Here is a 27004-nt window from a genome sequence, read left to right on the forward strand (position 1 = left end):
ATGTACAAAAGTGTATTTGGCCATAGTATAGCAATTGTTCTTGCTAAAAAAGGCCATCTACTATCATATATGGAAGTTCACACAGTATTTTTTCACCTCTACACATTCTGAGTTTTTTGTTTGTTTCTTCTCTGGAAAGCAAAACAAAAAAACTGCTGGAAGAAATTATTTGAGCAGCAAAACAAAAATCTAGAAGTTTTGTTTATTAATATTAGAAAACTATTTTCCAATTGCCAACACTAACAATTTCAAATGATTAGTTATCTGTTGTCTTGCCACACAAGGATTTCATATTATAGATTATTATCAGTGCCTCAACAGAAACCTATCAGTTGCTACTCTGGATCTTTACGAGATTATTTGTACATCCTTTCTTGCCTCAAAGGGCTTTTAAAAACAGAAAATGAAGCAAAGTGAGAAAAACACTTCAGTCTGTTGCGTAATACACAGTTCAGCTGAAGTTTAAAATCACTGTTAAATGCAGATATTAATGTAGTTTCATTTTCTTAATCCCACAAAGCCTATACTCATCAAACAAAAGAGCAGTACAAGACTTACGCATGTAGGGAGAAGTGACTGAAGGAAATTCTGGATGTAAAGGTAAAAACACATGACAACAAGTCTAGCTTCTGCTCGTTTTATTTAAAGGAATCTTTCTTGTTTGATCTGAAATCTCCTCAGTGTAATGTGAATCTACCAACTACTCTGGATCTCTCAACTATGCAATAGGACTATCTGTGGCTTCCAAATGCCAAACATTACTTCTTGCAACTCCACAAGGCAACTGAAATTTCTTAAATTTCTTAAGACTGTCTCCTCCATTCCAAGAGAAAACAGGCGTGTAAATAAGTATGCTTAGTAATAGTAGCTATTGGCTAGAGGGCTAAGGAGATGACTCTTGTATATTACTCCCCTAGAAGCATAATCTATTCAATCTTATACGATGCATAAAAGCAGTTCTGACTCAGTTTGATCAAAAACATATCTGTTAAGTCTCTAGACAAGAAACTGGATGGGATAACTAAAACAAATATGTAAAATTTGTTCTTTAGATCTAGGTTGTTATTAAACTCAATTAAAATGTGAAACTGCAGTATTAAATCATAGCCACATTGTGTGAATTAAATCATAAACATGGACAAATGTTTTATCATTGAAGGCTTTTATACTGAGGGCTCTGCAAGAATCCTAGCATTCTAACTTCTCACATTTTTCAAGATGCATTAGAACTCTTGGCAAGATCTTTTTTTAAATAGGATGACAGTCAGGAAACGACTAGGTAGAGTTCACAATCTTATTCCAAGTTTGAAAATAATTTGCTGCTTTGCAAAAAAAAAAAGTTGACAATAATGCTGTGTCATCACTACCTTAGCCCATACCAAATTTGCTGTCCCCTATAACTGTTTCTATAAATTTCTCTTCTTTCATATTATTGTTAATTATGACTACTCAGATATAATAAAGAATTCTTGATTTTAAGCAAAAATCCTGACTATGGCCTCTTTTTAGAAGACCTATGTATTCAACATTCCCATAGAGAGGTATTTATCATTTCTACCAATGGAAGTTAACTTTCTGCACTCCTACAAAGATACAGCATGAAGCTATATTCTTGAGAACAGTCAGGGATTTCTCTGCTGCTTGTTTCATTGTTGGTTACATCAAGTCCACATGGAGCAAGTTCTGGTTAGTTAGAGGTTTTCACTGTGTGAACTACTACTCTGCAGCACTACTGTGTACTACAGCTTTATTTGAGGCTTCATTCCTAGGCAGCTAACCTTCAAAAATACTACTGCAATAGTTTAAGGCAGGAAGCAGTGGCACTTATACTTAGATGGACAGGGTTTAGTATCTACCGTATGATTTCTCCTTGCTTTTTGAAATTATTTCCAAAAGGCTCACTTCCCTTAATAGAAAGGTTCTTGAATACACACTATCAGTCTCACCATAACACTCACCAGAAGTCACTTTTATTAAGACATTAAATTAGTTTCATTTATTAGCAGGTGTGTTGTACAGCATTCATAAAATCTCCAAAGCAAGCCCTGGGATTTCATAGTGAAGAATTTCAGAGCAACTGGTACTCAGGATTTTATTCTGCTGTAAAGCTGATTTAAGATTTTTTCCCAATGTGATAAAATTAAGAAAATTGTTATTGTTTGACAGTGCCCCCTCACTGGTGTTCACATCTAGGGAGAATACTAGTCTCCTTATTAGCTCCAAAATAGTATCTTGGCATCCCTATGAGATGTGGGCTACTCTCAAGAAGTAGTGATCCCCCAAATTAGATAGGTCTTTCATAAATTCTTGTTTTCAGTCTTAAAAAGCAAATTAATCTCTTCCTACTAGCCCTCAAACAGTTTAGGCCTATGAGACTTTCCTAGCGCCCACTGGAAGTTCAACACAGAAACGTTGGTTCTCTCCCTCCTGGACTTCCTGACTGCCAGTCTTCCTTAACTAAGCCCTCACACTGTTTACAGTTACAGACACTTCTCTGGACATGCCAAGCCACCTTTCAGGATCTTGCCAGCAAAATATTTACAAACAAAAATACAGTTTAATAAGAAGCTTTCTGCTTATGAAACAAAAAGCCAGAGTAGTGTCAGTAGTTTAAGTTAACTATACATAAGTATCGTGGTAGGTTCCAGCAGAATCTTCAGGCTAAAAACCCCTGCCGCAATAATGTAATATAAAGTTTGAATTCTGCATTTGGTTTTGTGCATTTGTTCACCTAGAACCTGAATATCTGGATGGGCTAACAAGTTATCCCCAAAATTGGAATAACATATCAAAGGCACACTCAGTCTTTCAGCAGAATGTATTCTATTAGCTTCTGTGAAAGCTCAACAAATGTATGTGACTTTTCAGTTAGCAATTTCATAGCTGCATTCCCATGAATCACATGGAATAAATCAGTTTATTAGTTCTGTAACAGAACCTCAACTCACTGGCCTAGTGACCATACCCAGAAATAGCAGAAAAATCAGACTTCACAGGAAAGCATGCATAAAGATAAAGCAACACGTGATCATCTAAACCAGATAAACCAACCCACTCCAAAAGCAAGAGCAATCACTCCCCTTGTTTTTCCCCTCACCCCACAAATGACATGATTTTCCTTACTGTCATAGCTACAATAAGCAGAAATTTTATTGAAATAGTTTCACTGTTGGCTTGCTTGTCCTGACAGCAAGGGCAGGAATTTCATCTTCTCTGCACATTCTGCTAGTGCCTTTTTGGATCTTGTCAAAGATTTTTTATTATTTATTATTTTGTTATTAGTAAGTCTCACCATTCAAGGATAGCCACCTTCAAGCTACATAGGTAATAGATGGTACTCTGGATGAATTTAAGCCCTGTATTCATGTGAGGAACTGAGAAAGGGACTGCAAAAGCTAAGAACATGAGACACTGAAGATTCTGGTGCAGAGGCAAGACACAATAGGTGGAAGCAACTCCAGTCTTCTTTGTTTCAGGCATAAAAAGGGATGCAATACATACTTCATAACAGGGTTACAGGATGTACATGGATGTATCTAAAATAAACTTGAAGATAATTCTTTACTGTTCTATTGGCAAAGCACTGCCAAAGTATATTGAAAAGTATATACCCCAATCCACACCTGTATCAGCTTTCTCCCTAAGTAAATGCTGTATATAAAGAATTTATTTCTCCTTTAAGGTTGCATAGGAAGAGGTGTGCTGCCCTAAAATACTAATGCAATTATTTGTTTTCTGAGTAAGGTTCACTTGTTCAAGAACAGCACTCCTGTGAAGTACAGTTCAGAGCATCCAAAGACTTCCACTGGTAGCAACAGAATCAGATATATACATACATATCTTTCTTTTTGAATGCAGAGCACAAAATGACTCTATTGTGAAAGACTAACCTAATTTATCTGACTAGTGCAGAGGTAGTTAAAAGACTGCCTATGTGTTTCATGCTTTAAGGAATTATTTCAAATCTCTAGATGGCAGGTAAGTCTGGGATGACAGGAGGCTAGATTGTGTGAGCTGAAGTATCTCTGGACCACGCTGACATATGAAAAAAAAGAGTCCCCGAGCAGGTAGGTCTCAAGATCTGCCAAATATTCTTCCACTCCAAAAAGAAAAGCAGACAGTTGTACCTGCCATAAAGTGGATCAACATTTATGTGCACACAGAGACCTGACTAAACCATGGTAAAGGGAAGTCATTGCTTTCAATCCTAACCCCCAAGAAATCTAAAGCAGACAATTTGACAAAATTTTACTTGAAGTCCAGGTTCACTGGGCATGGCTTTTGTTGTGGTTTTGTTTTTCGGTTGGGTTGGGGGGGGGAGGGAGGGGGTTGGGGTTTTCTAGTTTCCATGGATGATTTACATGACAAGAGAACAGAGGAAGCAAGGCAAACCTGTACTCAGGTCTTCACACTATTATTCTGACAAATAATGATCTAAGCTGCAACAGTTATCACTAAAATACACAGACCCCCAAAACTGCATAATTCATGATATCAACAATTAATGAGACAATTTGTTTCACGCTGGCACTAACAGCACAGCACAGGTAGAAGGTTCTTTCACCAGTGGAAGAACTTCTATCCCAAATAGAATCCAAAGCAACTGGCATAGACAAGCTCTTGGGGAAACTTGCTATCACATATCTGCTTCCTCCCAACCACAAATTACATTAGTTGGTCCAATAAAAATTGTTTCTTCTTACAAGCCTCACGTCAGCCTAGACAAAAGTCAGAACTCATCCACTTGTGCCATTAGATACCCAAAGTGCCCACAAGCCACGTGCCAAGTATGTCACAGTAAAAACAGGTGTACTGCTGTGTACCCCTTTAAAATAGAATGGAGGTTCACCCTCATAACAGAATTTTGAGATAAAAGACTGACAAAACCATAAAACTTTAAAGTAACTGTACATTGTTAAGTCTTACATTTCTAGGAGATTTTTCTTGAAATTTTATAAGCACAGCTGACAACTGCAGGCAAACTCAAAAGTAAATCTATCTCAGGCTGCAATTCCACTAGTAGCTGAGTTGACCTAAGTGACCTTCTGCAGCCAAAAAGGAAAGATGTCTCTGACACTTCCATCTCACAGTTCCACAAATGTATCTCGCGTGAGGTGCCCTGAAACTTCTGCTGACAGAGAGTTAACCAGTTTTTGATGAGTGATTTGGAGTACCACCTTAATTTTCTTGTGGTTTAGTGAGTTTAGTCAGTTCAGACTTCTATAAGCAGAGCTGGAAAGAAACAACTCTTCCTTTCAGCTGCTAAGCTCCAAGCTTAGCTCATACAGAACCAGGTTTAAACTTTAAAATGGCCTTTTACTAAGGGAAAGGGTAAGGAGGCCTCACCTGAAAGATAACGTGCTACAAAGTACGACAGATACACACATCGAGAAAGATTTGGTATTTCTAAGGCTCAGGGTGGAGCCCTACATTCAATCTGTATTAGACACTGCTTTGCTTAAATAATATGAACACCTGCAAATATAAATTTCTGCCTACGTGGGATTTGAAATTTTAAGAACAGTGCTTTTCCTTCTCCAGCACAGAAAACATACAGTGCTGTTCTAACAGGACAGATTCATGTTCAATATTGTTAGTTCTCTAACCATATTTTCACAATCACGAGTATTGATTTCTACAGTGCAAGATTACAATACATGTCTGACCCAGAGTAGCAATGCGCACAGATATGAAATGCTGTTGCACTGACAGGCATGTGTGGTCATTTGCAGCAATCTTACAATTTTATGTCTACTTTAAGTAGGCTTTATGTTTGATCTGGCATAAAGCTTACCCTCAATGCTCTTTGAACAGATTTGAACCAGCAAAGCAATTTTACACTAGATCAGCATTTTATGCCATAAAGCTGTGAAATATTCAATGTCATTTTAGGAATCCTAAAGCATGACCTCAAGCTCGTCAGGATTACAACTAAAAGTTAGTTTCCTTCACATTCTTGCTCATCTTGTCCTTTCTTACTCCCTGAAACCGATTCTCCACCCCAGGCTGGCCTTACCAGACTGCTTACACAGTGCACGATGAATTCTATAAAGGGGCAGATACAGGCTGAATTTTCCAAAGGAGGGTAATTTTAACTCAGACTGGTTCTCCCCATTCAGTTCAACATACAATCCTACAAGCAGCTGCAGCTCCACAACCACCAGGACTGCCTGTGAGCAAAACTACACTGTATCTATGGTTATAATAAATTATTGAAGCTGAACACTGAAAAATGTTTTAATACATCAACTGTACCTGACAGGATTTTAGCAAGTCTGAGCTGACCAGACAGCTAATGGTTCAGCATTTCTAAACCTCTAAGTCTAATTCTCAGCATGTGAGATGAGAACAGCAAAGTGCAAGACCAGCAGTTCACTTCTCACTCATCTCTGTAGCGCTCTTTAGGAGCTCATAATGTATAGCTTAAATAATTGAAGTAAGGTGCAAACTAGAGGTGAAAAGCTTCTTTTATGTATACAAAATGTTTTGAAGCAGTAGTAATCCATATCCATCTTCCAAGTAAAATCCAAACAAAGGTAAACATGGATATAGCTTTAAAGCCTTCTAGTCTTCACTTAAAAAAAAAAAAGACATTGAAAGTTGTAGTATCTGAAATATAAAGACAAAAAAAGCCAGATATTAAGTTTCAGATACTATAATCCTCAGGAACCTCAGCTATCTCGTGATTTTCAGAACTATGCTTTGCCTGTCTCTCCCAAAGCATTTTCTGATGTAAAATAGAGTGCAAGTTATCTATGTGACTTCAGAAAAATGCAGATAAACAACACACACTTATTATGAAATGCACAAAAATGACGAGAACTAATTGCCTCCTATTTTTGGTACAAAACCATACAATATAATGTGTAATACAGGCAAAAAAATTACTGTATTGCTGAAGTTAAAGAACCTGTCTTTAAATGTGAGGGGAAAAAAAAAAGTATGTTTACCTGTTGCTTCTGGTACGCAGTGTTCGGGTTAATTTTGGACTCCAAAAGAAGAGAGCCTAGAAAAAAAAAGTTCCACTTATTTAAATGTGTACTAGAATTTCAATCTCAACATGAATTTTCTGATTGCTCTTCCTCAAGTATGTATTAACACCTTTCCTCCCAACAATAAGCCTGTTAAACCCATATCCTACACTTTCTATTTCATTTTCACCTCAAAAATATTGTTCACATAGTACAGAACATTCAAGAGTATTTTGAGGACTGGAGTTTTAACCTCTTATTCTGAGAAATTACTTTTCCGCAGATTCTTTATTATAAACTCTACAAAAAATAATCACATAAAAAGCATCACAACTGCACTCTGTAAATCACCTACAGTTGTTTTGTACAAAATCTGCTAATCACATGGCTAACTGTTCTCAAAGTTTAGCTAAAACCCTTACATTATTGTGGTGGAAAGCATCTCTAGAAACCAATGCTTACAACAGCAACCATTATGACCGCAAGTAACACCACCAAAACACTCAGACATGATAAACTTAGGAACAACGGTTTCACAGCAGCTTACACCGATTTAAGACATTAGAACAGCAATTCCATTCTCATGTCTGTTTTCTTGTCCTTCCTTTTGCATAAGCATTACTGTTAATACCTGTCATGTTTAAATGGTTTGGAGGGTTGATTAGGTCAAAACAATCCTTAAAACCACTTTTACTTCTGGTCCAATCATTTCCCTCATCCACCTCGCTGCTCAGCTGCACAAATGCCAGTGCATGAGGGACTCTTTAAAGCCATGACTTAAACTTACATACCTGCAGAGCTTCACTTAACATACATGAAGAAGTACTGATAAATTCACCTGCATGATCAGCCTTGTAGTAGAAACCATAAGGCTGCAAGCACACCCTTGAAAGAGACACTTCTCCATTCATTTACCTGCTTCACTTCTTTTTGAAGAATGAAGTCCAAACTTTAAGAAAAGTCTCAACTTCTCAGTTTCATAGCTACAGTTAGAAGGCAGTCTTATATTTATATTACCATAGCATTTGCCAAACATCCCCACAAAATCTACACTAAAGAAAAATAAAAAAATGCTTCAACCACCTCAAATACAGAAGACTGAGAACTTGAAGACAGAACAAGAAAACTAATTAGTTGGATTTGAAAAACATACTTGGAATCGAAAACTATACTTCCAAATCTCACAGCAGGATCAACAAGTAGCTGGTTTTCACCATCTGAAGAGTATATCCATTACAAAATCCACAGCAAAAAATATCCCAAACCGAAATTTGTTTACCATCCTCAATCTCATAGGTTATATTTACAAAACAATCCCACTCTCCTTTCAAGAATTACTAGGTGTTTACTAGGAAGTAACATGTGGAAGGGTCATATTGCAATCAGTCAAAATAAGACTGATTTTGATTGAAAGGGACCTCCAAAGTTCATCCAGTTCACTCCCATCACCAAGCCATCTTCAACTAGATCAGGTTGCCCAAAGCCCCACCCAACCTGACTGCAAACATTTCCAGGGATTGGGCATGTACCACCTCCCTGGGAAACCTGTGCAATGCCTCACCAGCCTCATCGTAACAAATTTCTGCCTTATAGCTAGTCTGAATCTATCCTCTTTCAGTTTAAAACCATTGCCCCTTGTCCTGTTGCTGCAGGCCCTACTAAGAAGTCTGCTCCCATCTTTCTTGTAAATCCCCTTTAAGTCTTGAAAGGCTGCAGTAAGGTCTCCGCAGAGCCCTCTCTTCCCCAGGCTGAAGCCCAACCCTCTCAGCCTTTCCTCACAGAAGAGGTGTTCCACCCCTCTGATCATTTCCATGGCTCTCCTCTGGACCCACTCCAACGTCCATGTCTTTGCTGTGCTGAGGACTCTGGAGCTCGACACAGTACTCCCAGGTAGGGTCTCACCAGAGCAGAGAGGCAGAATCACCTCGCTTGACCAGTTGGCCACACTTCTTTTGATGCAGCCCAGAATTCGGTTGGCTTTCTGAGCTGTGAGTGCACATTGCCAGCTCATGTCCAGCTTTTCACCCATCAGTACTCCCAAGTCCTTCTCTGTGAGGCTCCTCTCAGTCCCTTCGTTTCCCAGCCTGTATTGATACCGGGGGTTGCCACAGTCCAGGTGCAGGACCCTGCACTTGGCTTTTGCTGAATGAACCTCATGAGGTTCACACAGGCCCACCACTCAAGAATGTCTAGGTCCCTCTGGATGGCATCCTGTCCCTCAGGTGTGTCAACCACACCACTCAGCTTGGTGTGATCTGCAGATTTGAAGGGTCCACCCCATCCCACTGTCTGTCACTGATGAAAGTGTTATGGTGGGGGAGGTGAGGGAAGAGACTTAACAACAAGATCACAGAATCTTACTTGCTGAAAGCGTGGTGTATCACTAAAGAACTACCTAAGTATCGTAAGTTTGCTGTCTAATAAGAAAGGTTATTACTTTGTGAATTTAGAAGCTTTATCAAAGATTTTTATATTCATTAGCTTACTGTGTTTGTGATAATCTGATACAATCATTTTTTTTAATTAACAAAGTAACTTACATGTGATGTCTACTTCTTTCTAATTTCTAAGTCTGTTCTACAAGAAGCAGCCTTCACTAATGAAGCTGGCTTGAGAAGCTATTGCCTTGTCTCAACTGCTCTTGCATTGAGCTGTTTACAAACTCAGACACAATCCAACAACAAAACAGAACTAAACAGCCCTCAAGGGAAAACAAGACACAATGGAAAAGCAGTCTCCCCCCAAAACCACATATACTATCCTTTCTTAAGAATTCTTCCAGTTTTCTAACTTGCACCAGCTCTGTGAACAAAACTGCTTGTGTGCTCAAGTACAGTAGCATAACTAAAAAAAAAAATAATAATCACAAACTATAGAGCAGGACAGAGAAGGAAAACATCTAAGATAAGCTTTACCATGAATCCAATACACTGCAGTACTTGGGCCACAGTCTCAAGCTTTGAATTTTTGGGTCTGCCTAGTGAACATCTAGGAACAGTATTCCCTTTATTACAATCATCAGTTATAGGCAGTATTTCACTTCAATCTTACTTTCAGTTTCAAAGGCTCAGCGTCAACTACAAGTTTCAGACTATTATTTTGTCCTATTAACTTAGTTGACTAGGTTCTAGAAAGTCTTTACTGTCCAGAAATACTTAATACCATCAAGTATGAATTAAATAGTTACATTAAAAAAAATTAAAAGCAGTTGATAAACATTTTGACTGCTAAACACAGATCTACAGACAATGAGATCCTGAAATTAGCCGAGTATCACACAACTTGAACGCCACGTTTGAAAAACCCCTATTAAAAAAAATAATATTGAAGACAATTGAATGCAGACATTTCATCTTCCAGGCCAGAAGCAGACACTAGAGAATGACCTCTTTACTAGACTTATTTCTTCTTCTCTGCTAAACCTGATGCTTGCAGGAAAGACAAATCAAGCCTTACAAGGCTTGACTTGCTTCTCATCACTACATGATTCAACTTACTCCTCACTGTAACTAGAAAAATACGAATTTGGAAATAGAAACATGCTGAAGTGTAAATTCTGCTCTACAACTAATAGCTGCCCCAAATCCATCCTTCTGAATAATCTGATGCTCCATTTGTGCAATTTGTTCATCAAAAAGGGTTCAACAACTCAAAATCTGTGACTATTCTACTAGTTAGTTCAGTGGGTTTATTTTTGTACAGTAAGTTTTACAGATTCAGGCCCCTTCCTGGTATGAGGCAGTCTCTGTTACTTGCTTCTGGAAACCAAGCAACAGAAACACGCCTGTAAAATAAATTCATCAGAAAAAGGTTACAAAAATCTTACATACTGTAAATAAAAGTTCTTCTCCAAAGTCAGTATCAGTACTGATTCCTAAATACAGTTTAAGATGCTTACTCTTGCATTTGTCATAAGCAATTACTTTCTATGGAAGTATTTTTCTCTTGGTACTATACTAAAATACATTAAGACTATCCAGTCCACTTTATAAAAATACGCCAACAAAATCTTACCTTCATTGACACAATGACTCTACTCAAAGTTAGGTAAGACCTGAAAACTCACCTTAATACAAGCCATAGTTTTAATAAAGCCCTGAAAATTATGCAGATCTAGTTATTTTCTAAATTATAGCCTTGAATGAATTTGTAAAGGTAACTGCAAAACAGTGGTGCCAGAAAGTAACATCTAAAACCACCTATAAAGATGAAAATTGATTTGCAGAATTATGTTATTTGCCACTGTAATGCAATATAGCACAGCTGGGTTTTTTTGTTTCTATAACAACACCATTCTGTGCTGTGAAAGGAATGTGTGTATAGGGAAAGACTTGCTCAAAACAGACTACAAACAGATATACAACACTATTTTCAAAGACAGTTAAAGAACATCAAATATCCCAATGCAGGAGTCTTAAACAACAAATCTGAAGTCTTGTTTACGCGTATGCATATGGAAGAGACCTGCTGGTATGAGAGTGCTCCTCTCCCATCAAATTATGTGGATCCTTCCTCAAAAGCAGAAAAGGTACAGTGTTGCATGACCCTTCACCAATATAAACATGTTTAAGTAAGTTTCAATTCAAGAGCTGGTTTTCCCAAGATCCACTCAGAGGTTTAAGTTCTGCAGTCACTTCTGCTGCTACTGAATCACAGAAACTTAACAGCTGAAACAGAACTCCAAGAACACAGTCTGCACTCACAAGTGACTATTCTTCCATCTAACACACATTTCTGAAGGATTAAACCCAAATATTAAGGAGAGGGGAGAACCAGGAGAAAACAAATAAAAAAATTTCCCCCATCCCCCATGTTTCTGCGTTGTTTTTTTTCCCTCATTTTAACCTAAGGTAAGTATATAGCAACAAATTTCTCAGTGTTGCTTTCCTAAAACTAATCCTTTGAGTCAGAGCAAGGTAAAGCAAACTTAAGCCAAATTCTGGCTAAGCCTTCTGCCAGTATTATGGGGCTACTGATACCTAGTCTAAAGAAACAGCAGAGATGAAGATGTCTGCCCTGTGGCAGAAGGCATTAACATACAGAATTCAGAAGTGGCAAACTACAACTTCTGAATAAAAGTTATTAGATAGTTCCTAAAAGATAGCTGGCAAATATGGCCTCCAATGTGGGAGTTCACTTTGGCTTGTCAAGAAGTTTAGTTACAGGACTAGTAAAGTTTAATTAAAAGTTTAAGCCTTCAAGTTAACCCAAAACAGTTGAACAGAAAAGTTAATTTTAGAGGTCTCTTCAGCCATCTGGGCTCAGAACAAAAAAAGTGATATGAAACCATGCAGTGAAAAATCTAGAAGCACATAGACATTTTAAAAATTAAGCAGGCCACAGTAGCCTAAAATACCATGTGAGAAACAAGTCATAAGAAATCAAAGGCTTATGATTACACACAGAAACTCACATGGAAGGTGACCCTTGGTAAAACAAGAGTTCACTACTGCTCTACTGCAATTCAAGTAGAATACACTGTTACTAGGAATTACACAGAGAAACTTCAGGGTTTCAAGTTAAAAAAGTTAACAGTTAAGTGGCAAAAAAAAATAAATACAATTCACTGTTTCAAAGATTAACCTATCTGATCTGAAAGCAGTGTATGGCATTTCTGCACTATAACAGATTACACCAAATTGCCTGTAATGACTCTTAGAAGTTCAGTGCCTGCAAGCATTAGACATCCCAGATAGCAACACAAATAGCCCATCTGCTCTAAATTCTTTTAAGATGTTAATAAAACTCTAACCCAAGAAAAATAACTCCACTCCTACGTATTTAAAAAAAAAAAAAAGCACTCTTACTCAGTTATTACTTTCGTTCCAGATGACCGCTTACCTTGGACTTGGTATACTGATTGTAGCTCCCTTATCTGAACACCCTGACCCTGTCATAAAATCTCAACCACTTGTAAAGCACTTAGGAGCTACACCAAGTCACAGTTGTGCAATCAAGAGACTGAACTATGTGCTAGCCCACGTGGTCAGCCATACGATTCTCTGGTAAATCTGCTGTTGCTCTGTGCACAGCCAAACTGGCCCTTTAACAGGAGTGGGAATTTCCCATACACAGCAGGAACTACTGGTAACATCCCCTCGGCATCCCCCACTCAGGAAACTGAGCCTTCAGCTTCAGGCAGATCCGGAGGTTTTCAGTCAGCTTCCTGGAGTAAGTTAGTAAGAACATGCCAGCGTGCACAGGATGAATCTCAGCTCAAACCTAGGAAAAGCTGGTTTAGAAAAGGAGGAAGGAAGACGTTTCATTGTGGAAGGAGGAGGAGCTGGCAAAGAAAGACAGTACAAGAATGCAATGGAAACATGGAGGCAAATCGTGTATAGGTCAGGCTCCTACTTCTTCTATGTTTTTGATAACTAGAGAGGAAAAAAATTAAATCATCACAGTCAGCTCCTTCATTTAGTTAAAGCACACAAGGGAACACAGAAATTGAGTGATGCCGAAAACACAAATCTTTTTCCAAACCACTTGCTCACATGCAAAAATGACTCTATCTGCCCTCAAAACCAACCCACAAACAATTGACACCGGGAGTAAACAAACCATAAATCAAGTTTTATGAGGCGTTTACATAAGCAAGTTAGAAAAACTAGCCTATAAATAGAGTGCACATTTACCCAGGACTGATATTGCATACTAAATTAAGAACTTTAGCTCTGTATATTATTCAATACTCTTGAAGTACATGTGTGCTGTTTGAGAGAAGTATAATGTGTGTATCCTATTAAATATACTTCTGTGTATTAGGTGCAATTAGAAAGTTCTGCTTTTATTAGAGTATCTTCACTATGCAACACAAAGTAATGTCTTCATCTTTGTTTTGGGATCAGCTATACTAATTTGTATTTTCCTTCTTACAGATGTTCATTCAGAACAAATAAGCTGGCAACAACAGTCCAATTCAGGTTCTAGCCAGTTTTATGCATACATATTCCACTTGAAGTCAATAACTGGATTTTAGTTTGAATGGGCTATTTCTTCACAGGCATGTTATGAACTGCAGTTCTTTCACTTTCTTTTCAAAAAAAAAAAAAAAAAAACCACCACAAAAAACCCAGAAAATTGTTTAGTGTATAGAAGACATGATAGTTTTTAAACCTAAGCACATCAGCCACATAGGACTCTACCTACAAAAAAAATGAACTGTTAATTTAAAATTGAATTTAAAACCTAATAAAAGATTAGCCTAAAAATAACCTTTCTTTTTACCTCACTCCCGCATGTTGAAATTAAACTAAGTCTACTTCCATTTTGGATGTTTTCTCTTACACTGTGATGTTGATCAAACTAGAAATGCATCTTCTTCAGTGTAAAATATATAAAATCAAGTATTGGTTTAATTTTTTACTGTATAATCAAGAAACTACAAAACCCCGAGATTCACACTTATCAATTATCAAAACCCTGCTCAGATGAAAGTTTGATTCATCAATATCAGTTTATGATCTTTGTACTTTGTCAGAACTTTCTCAAATAGTAAGAATTAATCATTCTCAAGTTGCTTTTCATCCTAGCTCCTAAAATGAAAAAGCCAAATAAAGAAAATCACAAGGTCTGTTGACAGTCACAAGCTATAACTAGATCTACAAGTCACTAGATACAGTAGCTATGTATCTGATGAAGTAATAAGTTGTGCACCGACAGACTTAACTAGCAAAATGGTACATGCTAGATACGGCAAAGTATATTTTAAAATCTACTCTGATCGTAGCAGCCATCAACGAACTCAATCAACAATCCAGACTAGCCCAAACATGTAGCTACAGGGGTAGATTCTGCTACTCAGCCTGTACTACTGTCATATGTTGTCAAAAATGTGAAGGAAGTTGATAATGTATCATTTTAAACTGATTTACAAGATCTAGAACAGCTTAATGACTAAGAACCACCATTCCATAAAAAAAAAAAATCTGAAAATGCTGCTCTGTCCATTGTATTGTCTTTACTACTCTAACAACTGTACTTTAATAACTGTTGACAGCTTTTAAAGAGTCTTGCATAATTCTTGCTACCAAAGAAAGGGGGAGGAGGGGGTGTTAGCCATACAATGACTTTTTAAACATTTACTACTAAAAAACATGATCAAAGTTTTGAACAACAGCTTTCATGAGTGGATCCTTTCCAGAAATATCTAAGGAAGGATACATCACAATCACCAGTTTTGAAATTGAAATACGTTGGGAACCCGGTGATAGAACACTAGATACACAAACCATACAAGACTTACAAGACCTGAACGTATTTTATATGCAACGCTGTGTACTCGCTATGAACCAAGCACCTACTATGCATGCACTTCATGGCAACCTTCCATTTCTTACCCTTGGCCTAACACGAATGAACTACGGTTAGTGCCTACTTGCTTTTAAGAATCACATTTGAATTATGCAGCAAAACATTACAGCAACAGAGACAAAGCTAGGCCCAGCTCCTTCGCTGGGTAGGATGAGGAAAGAGCGTACCTTCAGACACACACACTTACCATCACTCTCTGCCCTGACTAGCAGGGACATGCCCTTGAGCCTCTCCACGTAGCAAGAGGACACATGCCCTGTGCCTCGATCATCCCACTGGCGGTCCTCATTTAGCGTGTAAACCTTCACCCTCCGCCGGGTGTCAGTCATCCTGCCGCCTGCCACACCACTGCCACCACTCTGGCTTGCAACCGCTGGAGGAGCAGGAGACTGGTCGGGGGCTAGGCCCCCCTCAAAGGAGGGGAGCAGAAAAGAAGGTAGCAGCCCCACACGGGCACGCCAAGCAAGCTCTTCTTACTCCTCTTCAGTGCTGCAATGGGATCCTCATTATCGAGGGTAACAGAGGACTGGGGGGCGCAGGGCAAGAGGGGGAACAGGAGGTGAAGATATGAAAGGGGAGTCGCTCCAGGCACCGTCAAGCGCTGCACAAAAGGCGAGTGAGCCTATGCAGGGGAGAGCCGCAGAGAGGAAAGAGGCTCTTGGCAAGGGCGAAGGGCTGGCAGAACAGGCAGTGAAGAATGGATCCTGGAGGAGAAGAGGATCCACGGGAGTGGAAGCAGCGGTGGACAGCAGATGGCACGGGCGACAACGGGCAGCCGGGCCGGGGTGACAGGAGCAGGCGAACCTGGAGGCCGGGGCCCTGGCGAGGGAAGCAGGCGGGAGGCTGGCGAGGCCGGGGTGAAGCAGGCGGGGGAAGGCAGGCGGGAGAGGGGCCGCTCGCCCCGGCCCGGCGCTCGGCTCTATTGTGCAGCAGCTGCCCAGGCCCGAAGCCCCTCGCTCGCCGTCCGTTAGCGCGGGGCTCCGGGAGCCGTCCTTCCCGCCGGGGCTGGCCGCGGCCTGCAGGCACTGCCTGTCCCGGGGCGGGATGAAGTGGGCGGGCGGGCTCAGAGCCCCGTCTCCCCCATGGGCTCCCGTCGCAGGCGGCAGCTTCACTCCCAGCCCGACTCCGCCGCCATATTCTTCTTCCTCTTCTTCCTCCTCCTCCTCCTCCCGGTGCTGCGGCGGCTCAGTCCCGACTCCTCAGCGCGCCCGGCGACGTGGCTGCGCTCCAGGCGCTCAGCAGCCCTGCCAGCGGAGAGACGCTCAGCCCTTCAGAGGGGGAGAGCGGCGACGGCGCGACACAGCGCAGCGCGGCCCATCCAGCCCGGCTCCCACCGACTCCGTCTCCGCCTCAGTCACTGCGCGGCCGCCATCTTGGTTTCACCTCTCACTGGAGGCGCGGGGTCTCCCAGCCAGCGGCGGCACGGGCCGCCCGCCAGCGTTTAAAGGGCCAGCCGCCCCGCGTGGGCTGTCGGTGGGGGTATGCTCCGCGCCCCTGCGCGGGTACGCGTCGCGCGCCCAGCACCGCCCTCTCGGATCCACGCGGGCGGGACACGCGTGGGGCCCGGGCCGGGCCGGGACCGCGGGCCCCGGGAGCGGAGGGGCGGCGCCGGCTGCCCGCGCTACCTCCCCGGACCTCGGCGGGGGGGGGCCGGGACCGGGCGGTGACCGGTACCGCGGCGGGGCGGGAAGCGCGCGGCCCCGGCCCCACGGCGGGGGACGCCCCGGGGCGCTGCTGCCGCCCCGGGCTGCACCTGGGGCCGTGTTCCAGGGTCTTGGTGCGCGCCGCTCGGCGGAGCGGGCCGCTCGCCAGAGGGTGGGCTGCCGGTGCCTTTCCTGTCTTCCTTTTTTTTCCTGTCACGCGTTGCTGACTGATCCAAAAGTTAAACAGCTTCTGGCTGAGCGGCTACTGGGGCTCCGCAGCAGAGATAGGATCTAACAATCGCCGTAACAAACAGAAGCTGTCGAGGCTCTGCTTTTGCTGCCGCTGCCAACATCTGAACATATGTCTGAGGGATTTCCCTAAAATGTGCAAAAGCACTAGTGCATTCAGCACCCCACCGACACACCACTGCATCAGAGGGTGTTGTGTGTGTTCCGAGCGTATCCCTGCCACGCTGCGTACATGGGAGCTCACTGTGAGTTAAGTACTCAACTAGGTCCTCAACTTGTTTTCATTTTATACTTTAAACCAAGAATTGATACTTGTTTATCAAAGTGAGTTATACAGGGGCTGGTTTGAGCCAAAACCACAGATGATGAGCTTTCACCCCAGAATTAATGACACATCACTTGGAAGCCTCTGGTCAAGACCAGTTTTCCATCTGCTTGCCCACTGAGAAAGCCAGCCAGCTCCAGAGCTGGTACCCAGTTCCCTGATGTGCTCAGGTGAAGCCCTTTGGCCTTTGCTTTCAGGCCTGGCTCTGACACCTGAAGGCTGGTTAACAATACAAATGCCTTCAAGAGTATTTTTTGGGCACCCATAGTGCAGCTGAAGGTGTGTTGTGCTCAGCCGTTCTCGGTAGTGTTCTTGGCTGATGCAACGAAAGGTCTAAAAAGATGCAGTTGCCTGAGAACTGCAGACCATGGGCTGCAATGGAGGGGAACTGTCACGCAGCACCTGCACAGAAGGGTGCTCGGCACCCTTCTGTCGGAGACCCATGCAGCCCCCAAGGGGATGTGCCCAGGGAGGTGCTGCACTAGAACTTCTCTTACACAGTTCTGGAGATGGATTTTTGAGACTTCTAAGAAGATCGATGTCACTTAGAGAAACCTCTGTGGGACCATTATACTCGTTTCCAATTTACAAACTGTACCCTCTTGTGGCCATCACATTAAGTATAGACCACTGTTCGCTGCACTTTTGATTCTTTCAGGGCTTTTTGTGAATTGAAAACAGGTTCAATCACATTTCAGTTTGCATAGTTTGCTTTATGAAAATTTGGGTTCAGCTTCTTTTAATTGGCCTTGTATTATTTTTATACCAGTTTGAACAATGCTCAGCCCAACAGTGCCTGCTTGTCAGGTTTTATCCCAGTTCTCATTATTTTTGGCAAGGGGCTTTATTTTTTCAAACATTTCCACCCCAGACATTCCAGAAGAAAGGTTAGCCATGGAGGGCAACTTCCCATGCTGAAAGGGAGATGTGAAAGAAAAAAACACTCAGGTTATTTTTCCTTGGAGTCATGAGGGAGAAGGTAAAGTGTGTCAGGTCACACCTCAGTTCCTTCTCTCCATTTCCAGAGGTTTGACAGACTGTGTCCAGGGGGAAGTATCTTCAGGGACTGCTGAGGTTAGGCTCCCTTAGTTCCTGTAAATAATAAAGGACCTTGCTCTGGCAGAGGTTTTCACCCATTAGAAATTGAGTAATAAATGAGGAAATGAAGTATTGAATACAGTTTTAAACTTTTCCTATTCATAGGTAAGTAAATGCATGTGGATCGATATGGATGGATTAAGCCTAAACTGGATTTACCAGCAAGGGCCTCTTGCACAGCAGTCAAGACTAAAGAACAAGGTAACTTTTTCTTTCAATATCTGCTCATAATTTTGGGAAAGAAAATTGCATTGTTAGTATGAGGAACTTCAGATCAGACATATAACTTGGAGCTATGCACTAAAGCATTATTAGAGATCCTAAAAATCCTAGGTAATTATTTTCTGACCAAAAAAATTCCTAGTAGGGCAAGTAATAACTTCAGACTTTATTATGGTAATCATAATTGCTAGAATGAAAGTCAGCGCTTGCCTGAGTATTTAGACATGGCTACGTTCAGTACATGCAAACAAACTATATACACACACATGGACACTGGCTATGTCCTCTTGTTCCCAACATGTTTTGACTTGTTCTCAAAAAAGCCGTGGAGAATGACTGAGTGAAAAGAAATATGACGTAGAAAAACTATCAGAATAGGGGGAGTCTATTAAAGAAGAAAATATCTATAAATAAGTTAGTCTATTGTAATCAAGAAATGGGACATTCAGAAAAATACATTTCTAATTTAGTGGGGAAGCAAACAGAGCAGCTTGAAATAAATACAAGAAGTAGAAAAAAGGCAAACCTAGCCATCATTACAAGCTATAAAGCATAGGAAAATGGATGAAAACATAAGGAATATGCATGGTTGGTAGTTTTAGGAACAGCTCAAATTTTCCAAATCTTAAGACTACTATAGGCCTATTATATATTAAAAAAAAAGTCAATGCAAAAAAGTAGAACTGTTTAATAAATCAATTTGTTCTGTACTTGAATGTGTGATGGATTTTTATCACGTGATGATGATGAAGTGTTTTCCTATCATTTTTAAGAAGGATGTTGAAGAACCTTTCTTAGAAGTACACAGATCCTAAAGAACTTGAATTCGAGAGTCCTAAAGGATTTTGCATGTGTGATCTCAGGAAGCATGAAACCATATTAATTTTTATTAAAGATTAAATTATTGCAGAAATTCTGCAAGACATGAAGACTGACTATTCAAATCCGACAAGTGAAAATACAGTAACAGACTTATTTATCTGACATCAATTACAGACAAATGCTGATACAGGATGCAAGAAGGTATTACAAGATAGAAATATAGCAGTAGCAGCTGATGTGGCTTTATGGAAAAATTGTTCAATTTATGGTGCAGATATGCTTGGATATTTCTTGGATATTTTTCTGGGAAGTCAACACTATTCTATGAAGAAAGCTCATGCTGTGGTCAGATGTGAGGTGACTGGCATAGCTCAAAAGGAGTTATCCATCAGCGGAGATGATTCTAGATGATTGGGCAGAAATCAAGAGTGATGCTATTTAGAATTTGTAGTAATTATTAGAAAGTCAATGTAAAATATTTGTGAATAAAAACTCTGTGTGACTCATAGAGCCTGGAAGAATTATATGTACAGCTGAAGGCAGAATGGTCAGAAACAGACAGGTTCACCTGTTGAAGGCTCTGATGAAGGAGAAGGAATGGGTTAGCCTGGGACAGCTGGGAAGGTTACTGGCAGCTGCTTCTGGCTTATTCCAGCTTTACAAGTGTCTGTGAGCTCATAAGCACCTCCTAGTCATTACTGCATTTTTAAGGGAAACAATGGCACTTTAACTTAAAATTCCAAGCTGTAAACAGTGTTGATTCAAGAGCTGATGGATGAGCAGCTCAAGCAGCCAGGATGGGGGGCACCATGGTCAGCCTGGGATGGCTTGGTTGTGCTCCGACTTACACCTCACAAATGGCACCATCCAGATACAGCCAAATACAAGGTCATACCCATGGGAATAAATAGTAAGGCAGCTTTGAAAGAACTAAACAAGAAACCCAACACTGTGCCTATAAAATCTAATGCAGGTATATTGCAAGCTAGTAAGCTGTGGAAGAGTGTAACATCAGGACTAAAAATAGCTTTAATGCCATAATCTGTAATTCTGGTGTCTTCGCTGTTAACAGATTCTAAGAAATTGAAAAGCGTCAGAAAGGACTGCTTTGAAGAACTTTACTTTTCTTCACATCCATTTGCTGCCCTTCAACATCTCAGGTTCCTGCAGCATGCACTGTTTTGCAGCATACCCTATGAATCGCTTCTCAGATGCTGCTGCTCAGTTTTCACATCCTCCTGCAGATCCCCTAGAAGTAGCCCTGTTCTTGTACCTGAAACACAAACCTGAACCTGTGTAGGTCAGCAGTTAAAATTCTTCCTCCTACATAATATGCATATGAATCCCCTCAACAGAAATGTCATGTCTTTTCTTTCAACCCATATTGTCATCTTAATTTTCACAGTGCTGTAAAGACCCCCAGTCTTCCAAGCAGAGCTTTCTTTTAAGAATTCTGTGCAACTGCAGTCATGCAAATCTGTATTTGTTTTGAATTCCTGTATTCATCACTGGAAATGCTGCACTTTATCTAAATACGTAGGCCTCATCATCAAAGGGTGAAGAATTTCAAAGCACTGCTGAAGCTATTGGATGCGGAGAACATGTCTGGGTCATTTATTCATCCAGTAGTGAAAATTCCCCTCTTTCTGAGTGGAACTCCGAGACATCTAATTTATGCTAGCTGTCCCTATGCAACGCATATTTCTATTTTTACATTTATTTTTGTGCCTGTTGAATGTATTTGTAAACCTTTTCGGTAAGATGTTACTTGAGTACTTTGTTTCCTTTTTCTATGGCAGACTTCCTGACTTCCTATGGCAAACTTTTGCTCACGTGTATCTTAAAAAAAAAAAACAACAAAAAAACAACCAAGATTTCCAGTACTTTATCTGTAACTCTGACTGCAAGAGGCTTCTCCTAGACCCATACAATTGGTGGTCTTTTGAGAAAATGATGGATAGAGAGGCAGTAAGTATGAGATCCACATCATAAACTTGATTCCAAGAAGCTTTGAAAGTCCACCAGAAATCCAGAAGAGAAAAAATCTGGCCCCATTTTCCTATTATGTATCTACCTCATCACCTAAAAAATTGCTAACCAATGCAGTACTCTCATTAAAATAAATACCTTATTACCTTAGGCACATCCTGGGGTGAGTGTGGGAACTGTTAAAACTAGTTTGTGTAAGTAATAACTGCATAGGTGGATTTGGAGTGAAAAGGGGAAAGATCAAAAGGGGAGGAGAAAGGACACTGTCAGAGCCCAAGCAAGACAATGGCACACGGACATAGAAAGATAAACACTCATCCATACACACTTACACACAGAGTCTCAGTAGTTTGAAACTTTAATTAGCATGGTCATCCAGGATGACAGGACTGGACCTTTGTAAATTTAGGATCAGGTTCCTGGACAAAAGCTGGTGAAACTAAAAATACTTCTGTATGTAATAAAATGTGATAAATGTAAAAAAACCATCAGAAACCTGGAAAAAAGGAGGAAGGTGAGTTTTTCTGAAGGAATGTTTTAGAATCAGCCATTGGAGTGACAGCAACTCAAATACAGGCCTATTTTTTCAGTTTTGAAAGTTACGAGTCACTTCAGTGTTCATGACAATGACGGCCTTAAAAATGCAAATCATTTGAGACTTGCACAGAACAGGAATGATTGCGGTACAAGTTGAAACTAGGTACTATGAATAGCAGGCAGATTGGGAGCACACCCAACTACTAGAGAGATTACCAATTATCCAAATTGGCTCTAGTATCTTCCATTTTGTATATGAAGCAGAGGTGAGAACCTGACACCCAGGCTCTGTAGTCTGGATGAGCTCTGCAGTAACAGAATAACAGGCATTCAGGGAGGGAAGCACACCCTGTCCGCACATGGCATCTCTTCTCTAGCCAACAGTGAAGCTAAGTAGGCCACATGCAAAACTGCAGGTTTTGCTCTTATTGCCACCTAGAAATAAGAACCTAAATTGTTTTGAAGTGGGTGTGCCTCAGTAGTCACGTCGAAATTATCCTGATTCAACATTCCCAGCTTAGTCCCCAGATTTTCCATATATGTTGGCTTATTTCTGGCTCATGCAGAGCTAGGATGTAGCAGATGTCTGTAACATCTTGAAAGGCACGAAGGAAGTCAGCAAGGGTCAGTTTAATGTCTTCTCCAATATGAAAACTGAGGAGCAAGAGGTCCAGTGAGTAGGTGGGATTGCCAAAACAAGAAAACGTTCTTTTTTCAGACTTCATTGAAAGAAGTGATGAAATGCTCTGCTGCAATGACATGGATGCTGAAGTCCAACCTACTAATCCAACGTATTAATGTACTACCAGGCTGTCTTGCAGAGAGCATGGATAGGCTCAGAGCAGAGCTCTTAAGTCAGAGACTTTCAGTGACTAATGGGCAAAGGCATTAGTGGCATGTGGGGATTATCAGCGGATGCGCGGGAGGAAGAAGGTTGGGAATGGTGTGCATGCTAGTAAGGTCTGTAGCAGTGAGGTGCAAAGGGGGTATGGTAGCTTTCACACCCCAGCGTGTTGAAGTGTAGTGTGAATGCAGTTACGCATGCTGCAGGGCCCTAAGGCCTCTACTGTACGGCTGTACTGCACATGCCAATAGGATTAAGTAAACAGGAATAATAAATAGTTCTAAATAAATGTGACTAAGAGCACACTTGGACATTGCCACCAAAGACAGTGTAAGTGCATACCATTTCATTAATCATCACTGCAGCTTATCACTATGTAGAAATTAGTTATTAAATATTCACTGACAATCGTTTAAACTAATTAGCATGCAGGATTTATTTATGAGGCTTTCATTGGTGATAGAAGCTGAGAAAATAATCATGAGAGAATCTATAATTTATAAGAATGTATCTTAGTTCTACCTGTTTATTTGTGTTTAATACTGTCTAAAACAGTATGGTGAGAAGAGAATTCTTTACATTTTCTGAAATCTTCTGCATAAAAAATATCGCAAACATATCTCCTGGAGATTTTAAAAACTATTTGGGAATGCTAAATTCTAATGGAGAATTTACATATGTAAAAAAATATCAGAAGATTAGTAATATATTATCAAATTAGGAGCTAATTTTAATCTAAAGCATCTCTAAGGGGTTCAATAAACATACAGGGAAAGGAATAATTTATCCTTTGGATATCTTGTACGTAATTTAAAAACAGTGCTCCTCCATCTAGGCAGAGATAGCAGTTGCAGTATTTGAAGTTTATAATGGTGATCCTTTGTTGTTCCCCCTGAATTTGTTTCTTTGTTCTTTATGTTTTCATCATAATTTTGTCTCAGAGATGCTGCAAAGATACTGCCCACTAATAATAAAATTGTTAATATTAAAATAAAATGTTTTTCAGAAAAGATCACAGCATTTTCAATCAGTTCCATAAGACCTGCTTAATTCTGAATATCATATTGAGCAAAAATAAGGCTAGGAAAGAACATACGTATGTTGTTCTTAAAAGCAATCAAACAAGATTTAAGTAAGGACCTTCAGCTGATTAACACTTTTGTCTAGTAGTGGGTATTTTTTGCATTCTGGTGCTCACAAAAGGTCTGCTATCAAGCAGACCGAAACCTGGGTCACTGCTTTCTTTACATACTTTGTTTCTTCTTGATCAATACGAAAGGTTTCCATACGAGTCAGATCAAAATAAAAGTGCAGTTTCCTGGTGTGGGCAGCAGGGCCACGTTTTGCTGCAGGGGATACAGTCTCATCATCACAGCCCAGCTCTAAAGAGGTGATGTGGGCCCAGACTGTAATTCCCATAAGGAAAGTGCATCAGGAAAAGACAGCCTTCCATAGAGGCATTTAGGGGGTTCAGAATCAACTAGTATAACTCATACAATTCATTCCCATCAGGTATACTTATTTTTCTAAAATCTGTATGTCAATATTATCACACAGATTAATAAGTCATATTTCTAAGGCAAAAAAATCTAGGTGACAGTGTATAGAAAAAACTGGTTCAAGGCAAGATTTTTACAAGATGCATAAAGCAACTTATTCCAAAGGTTCATACACAAGAGATTCCTAAAAAGTTTCCTTTGTTGTTTCTGGGACTACCATCTTAAAAGATTACATGATGCATGATATATAAAGTCCAATTTATCCCACCTAGATATGGGATAATTGTTATAAAATGATAAATGTTAATAATAAAAATTGTTAAAAATTGTAAAAGTGTTGAAAATATATTTCAATTCGTATTGAAACTGCCTCAGAGGTAAATGGTGTTTAGTTCCAGAACTGCAGTTTATACCCATTTCTGGTCATAATACTTATTTTAATTTGAAATTATAAAACTTACAGAGATGTTGAAGAACGTAGAATCTGGATTATATGCAGTAGTCTGGAGCATTTTTCCTGAATAGTCTTTTATTTTTAACATTTCTGGTGCTTCATGGATACCTGTAAAATTAAAAAAAAAATTAAAAAAAGATTATTCCACTTTTTATTTTCCCCAGATATATGTAATGCATCTAATGTAGTTTTTGGTTTCACAGACAGATAGGGAGTAAGAATTAGTTGGGGGGGTGTTTTGGTTTATTTTTTGTTCTATCTTTTCCCCTAACTGATTCCTGTGAGGCACCTGAGCACTGTCTCCTGTTAGGTGACAGATTACATTAACCACTGACAGAGGCATTTGGGATTGTTTGGAATCCTGTCTCTAATACAGTGTTCAAGGATCAGTAGTGCAAGCTGCTAACTGTAAGAGATTGTCCAAATGTATAAAGTGAAGCATCATGAGAAAGAGAATAAAATCCCAGCATGTCATGCAGGGTCCTTACCTGAGTCACCATTCATATGCTCCAGTTCAATCTGATCAAGCACTATCAGTACTGGACACTCTTGAGACCCACTACAAAACAAGTCCAAATTCCTTGCAGGCAGCTGTAGGTGCTGTTCATAGTGACAGAGACTTCAGTAGCCATGGACTTGTATCTTTGGGTCAGCAGCTGGCTCAGGATGCTATGAAAGCTGGGTGGTTCATGCTCTAGGAAGTCCAATACTGGAGGGTGAGCTGGATAAACAGTCTAACACCCCACTCATTTGACAGACGTAGAATATAAACAGCAGCAGGTGTCAGATGCATTCCTCACATTCTTGCAGCAAGGCATGGAAAATTTGTGGGTCTGATTTTTTCCTCACTTCCATTTGTTGCCTATAGACTTTGGGCATTTCCTGATTTTTGTTAGCCTGCATAGGTGTTTGAGGCTCACTGATTTCAAGACATTCTCTAGTGTTTCAAACATGTGGTACGATAGCCATTCAATTTAATGCGTATGGATGGGGACAACAGAACTGACAGCTGCCAATAGGCATTTGTCGAGGTCCTCTGAAACTGGAGACACTGCTACCCTAGACTCCTGATCACCTAAATATCTTACAGTGCTTTGTAGGCATGAGAGAATTCTAGGGCAACTAGAGATAAAGGAAAACAAGACTAATTCCAGCCAGTAAAGCTGCAGTCTTGATCCCTTCCTGCTTTCCTCTGTGCTTCTCAATTCTCATAATCCCAAATCATTGGGATTATGATTTATGCTTTCCTGTTACCTTTTATATATCACATGGACCAGCACTAAATGCCTTTCCTGACCTTCTCACCTAGGAAACCATGGATCCAATCATGCTCATCTCCCTCCTTCAGCTCATCTTCCTCCTTCACCCATGCAGCTGCCCTTTTTCCTATCTTCACTGCATTTCTCCTAACTCCTTTCAGCACACCCAAATGATTTGTGCTTAGGTTATGTTCTCACCTGCCATTCTGCTCATACCTATCACTAGTTTGAAATCTCTGCTTTACCATGTCCCCTGCTATAGGACTAATCTCTACACTCACAAGGTCCTACACAACTTGGTTTCCTCCTCAAGCCAAATACATATAGTATAGTGCCCTTTACTTCTTCACATTGCAAATGTTGTTCTCAGTTTTCCCAGGAAGTGACTTTTTGGGAATTCCTGCACACAGCCTTGTCATTTAGTTCAGTCCAGACTCTTTGTAGGCAAGAGCAAAAAGATTCCTGATTTTTTATACAAAACAACTGTATGGAGAATCCACTGTAACCATGAGCTATGGTGAAAGCATGGACACAAGAAAAGTAACAGTATGGGGGAAAAGGGATGCTTTTCTTAGAGTAATACTCAGAAAGATTTCTGGGTTCTGTTATTATCCAATGACCTTTAAAGAACGTGATTCCTGGTTTCACTGAAATTACAGGGTTTTGCCATGGATTCATTGGGGTCAAAACTATACTGTAATTTCAGATTTCAGATTATCCTTATCTTTGACTTCCTTTGGTTGACTTCAGTAACTGTGACAAAATAAGGAAATGGCAGA

At 40.3% G+C, this 27004-nt stretch overlaps 1 protein-coding gene across 1 annotated transcript in view; it reads right to left on the reverse strand.

Annotated features, from left to right (window-relative positions):
• The window catches only part of PPP4R3A (protein phosphatase 4 regulatory subunit 3A), a 44365-nt gene extending 27696 nt beyond the window's left edge, over positions 1–16669 (reverse strand). Inside the window, exons 1-2 of the mRNA XM_080396702.1 lie at positions 15472–16669; positions 6951–7006 (exon numbers count right to left, since the gene is read on the reverse strand). Coding sequence (XP_080252828.1) covers positions 6951–7006; positions 15472–15613 — 198 coding nt within the window. The 5' untranslated portion in view covers positions 15614–16669. The remainder of the gene's footprint in view (positions 1–6950; positions 7007–15471) is intronic.
• Between the last annotated feature and the right edge of the window lie 10335 nt (positions 16670–27004).

The sequence above is a fragment of the Falco punctatus genome, assembly GCF_963210335.1.
Source record: "Falco punctatus genome assembly, chromosome: 7".
Taxonomy (NCBI): Eukaryota; Metazoa; Chordata; class Aves; order Falconiformes; family Falconidae; genus Falco; species Falco punctatus.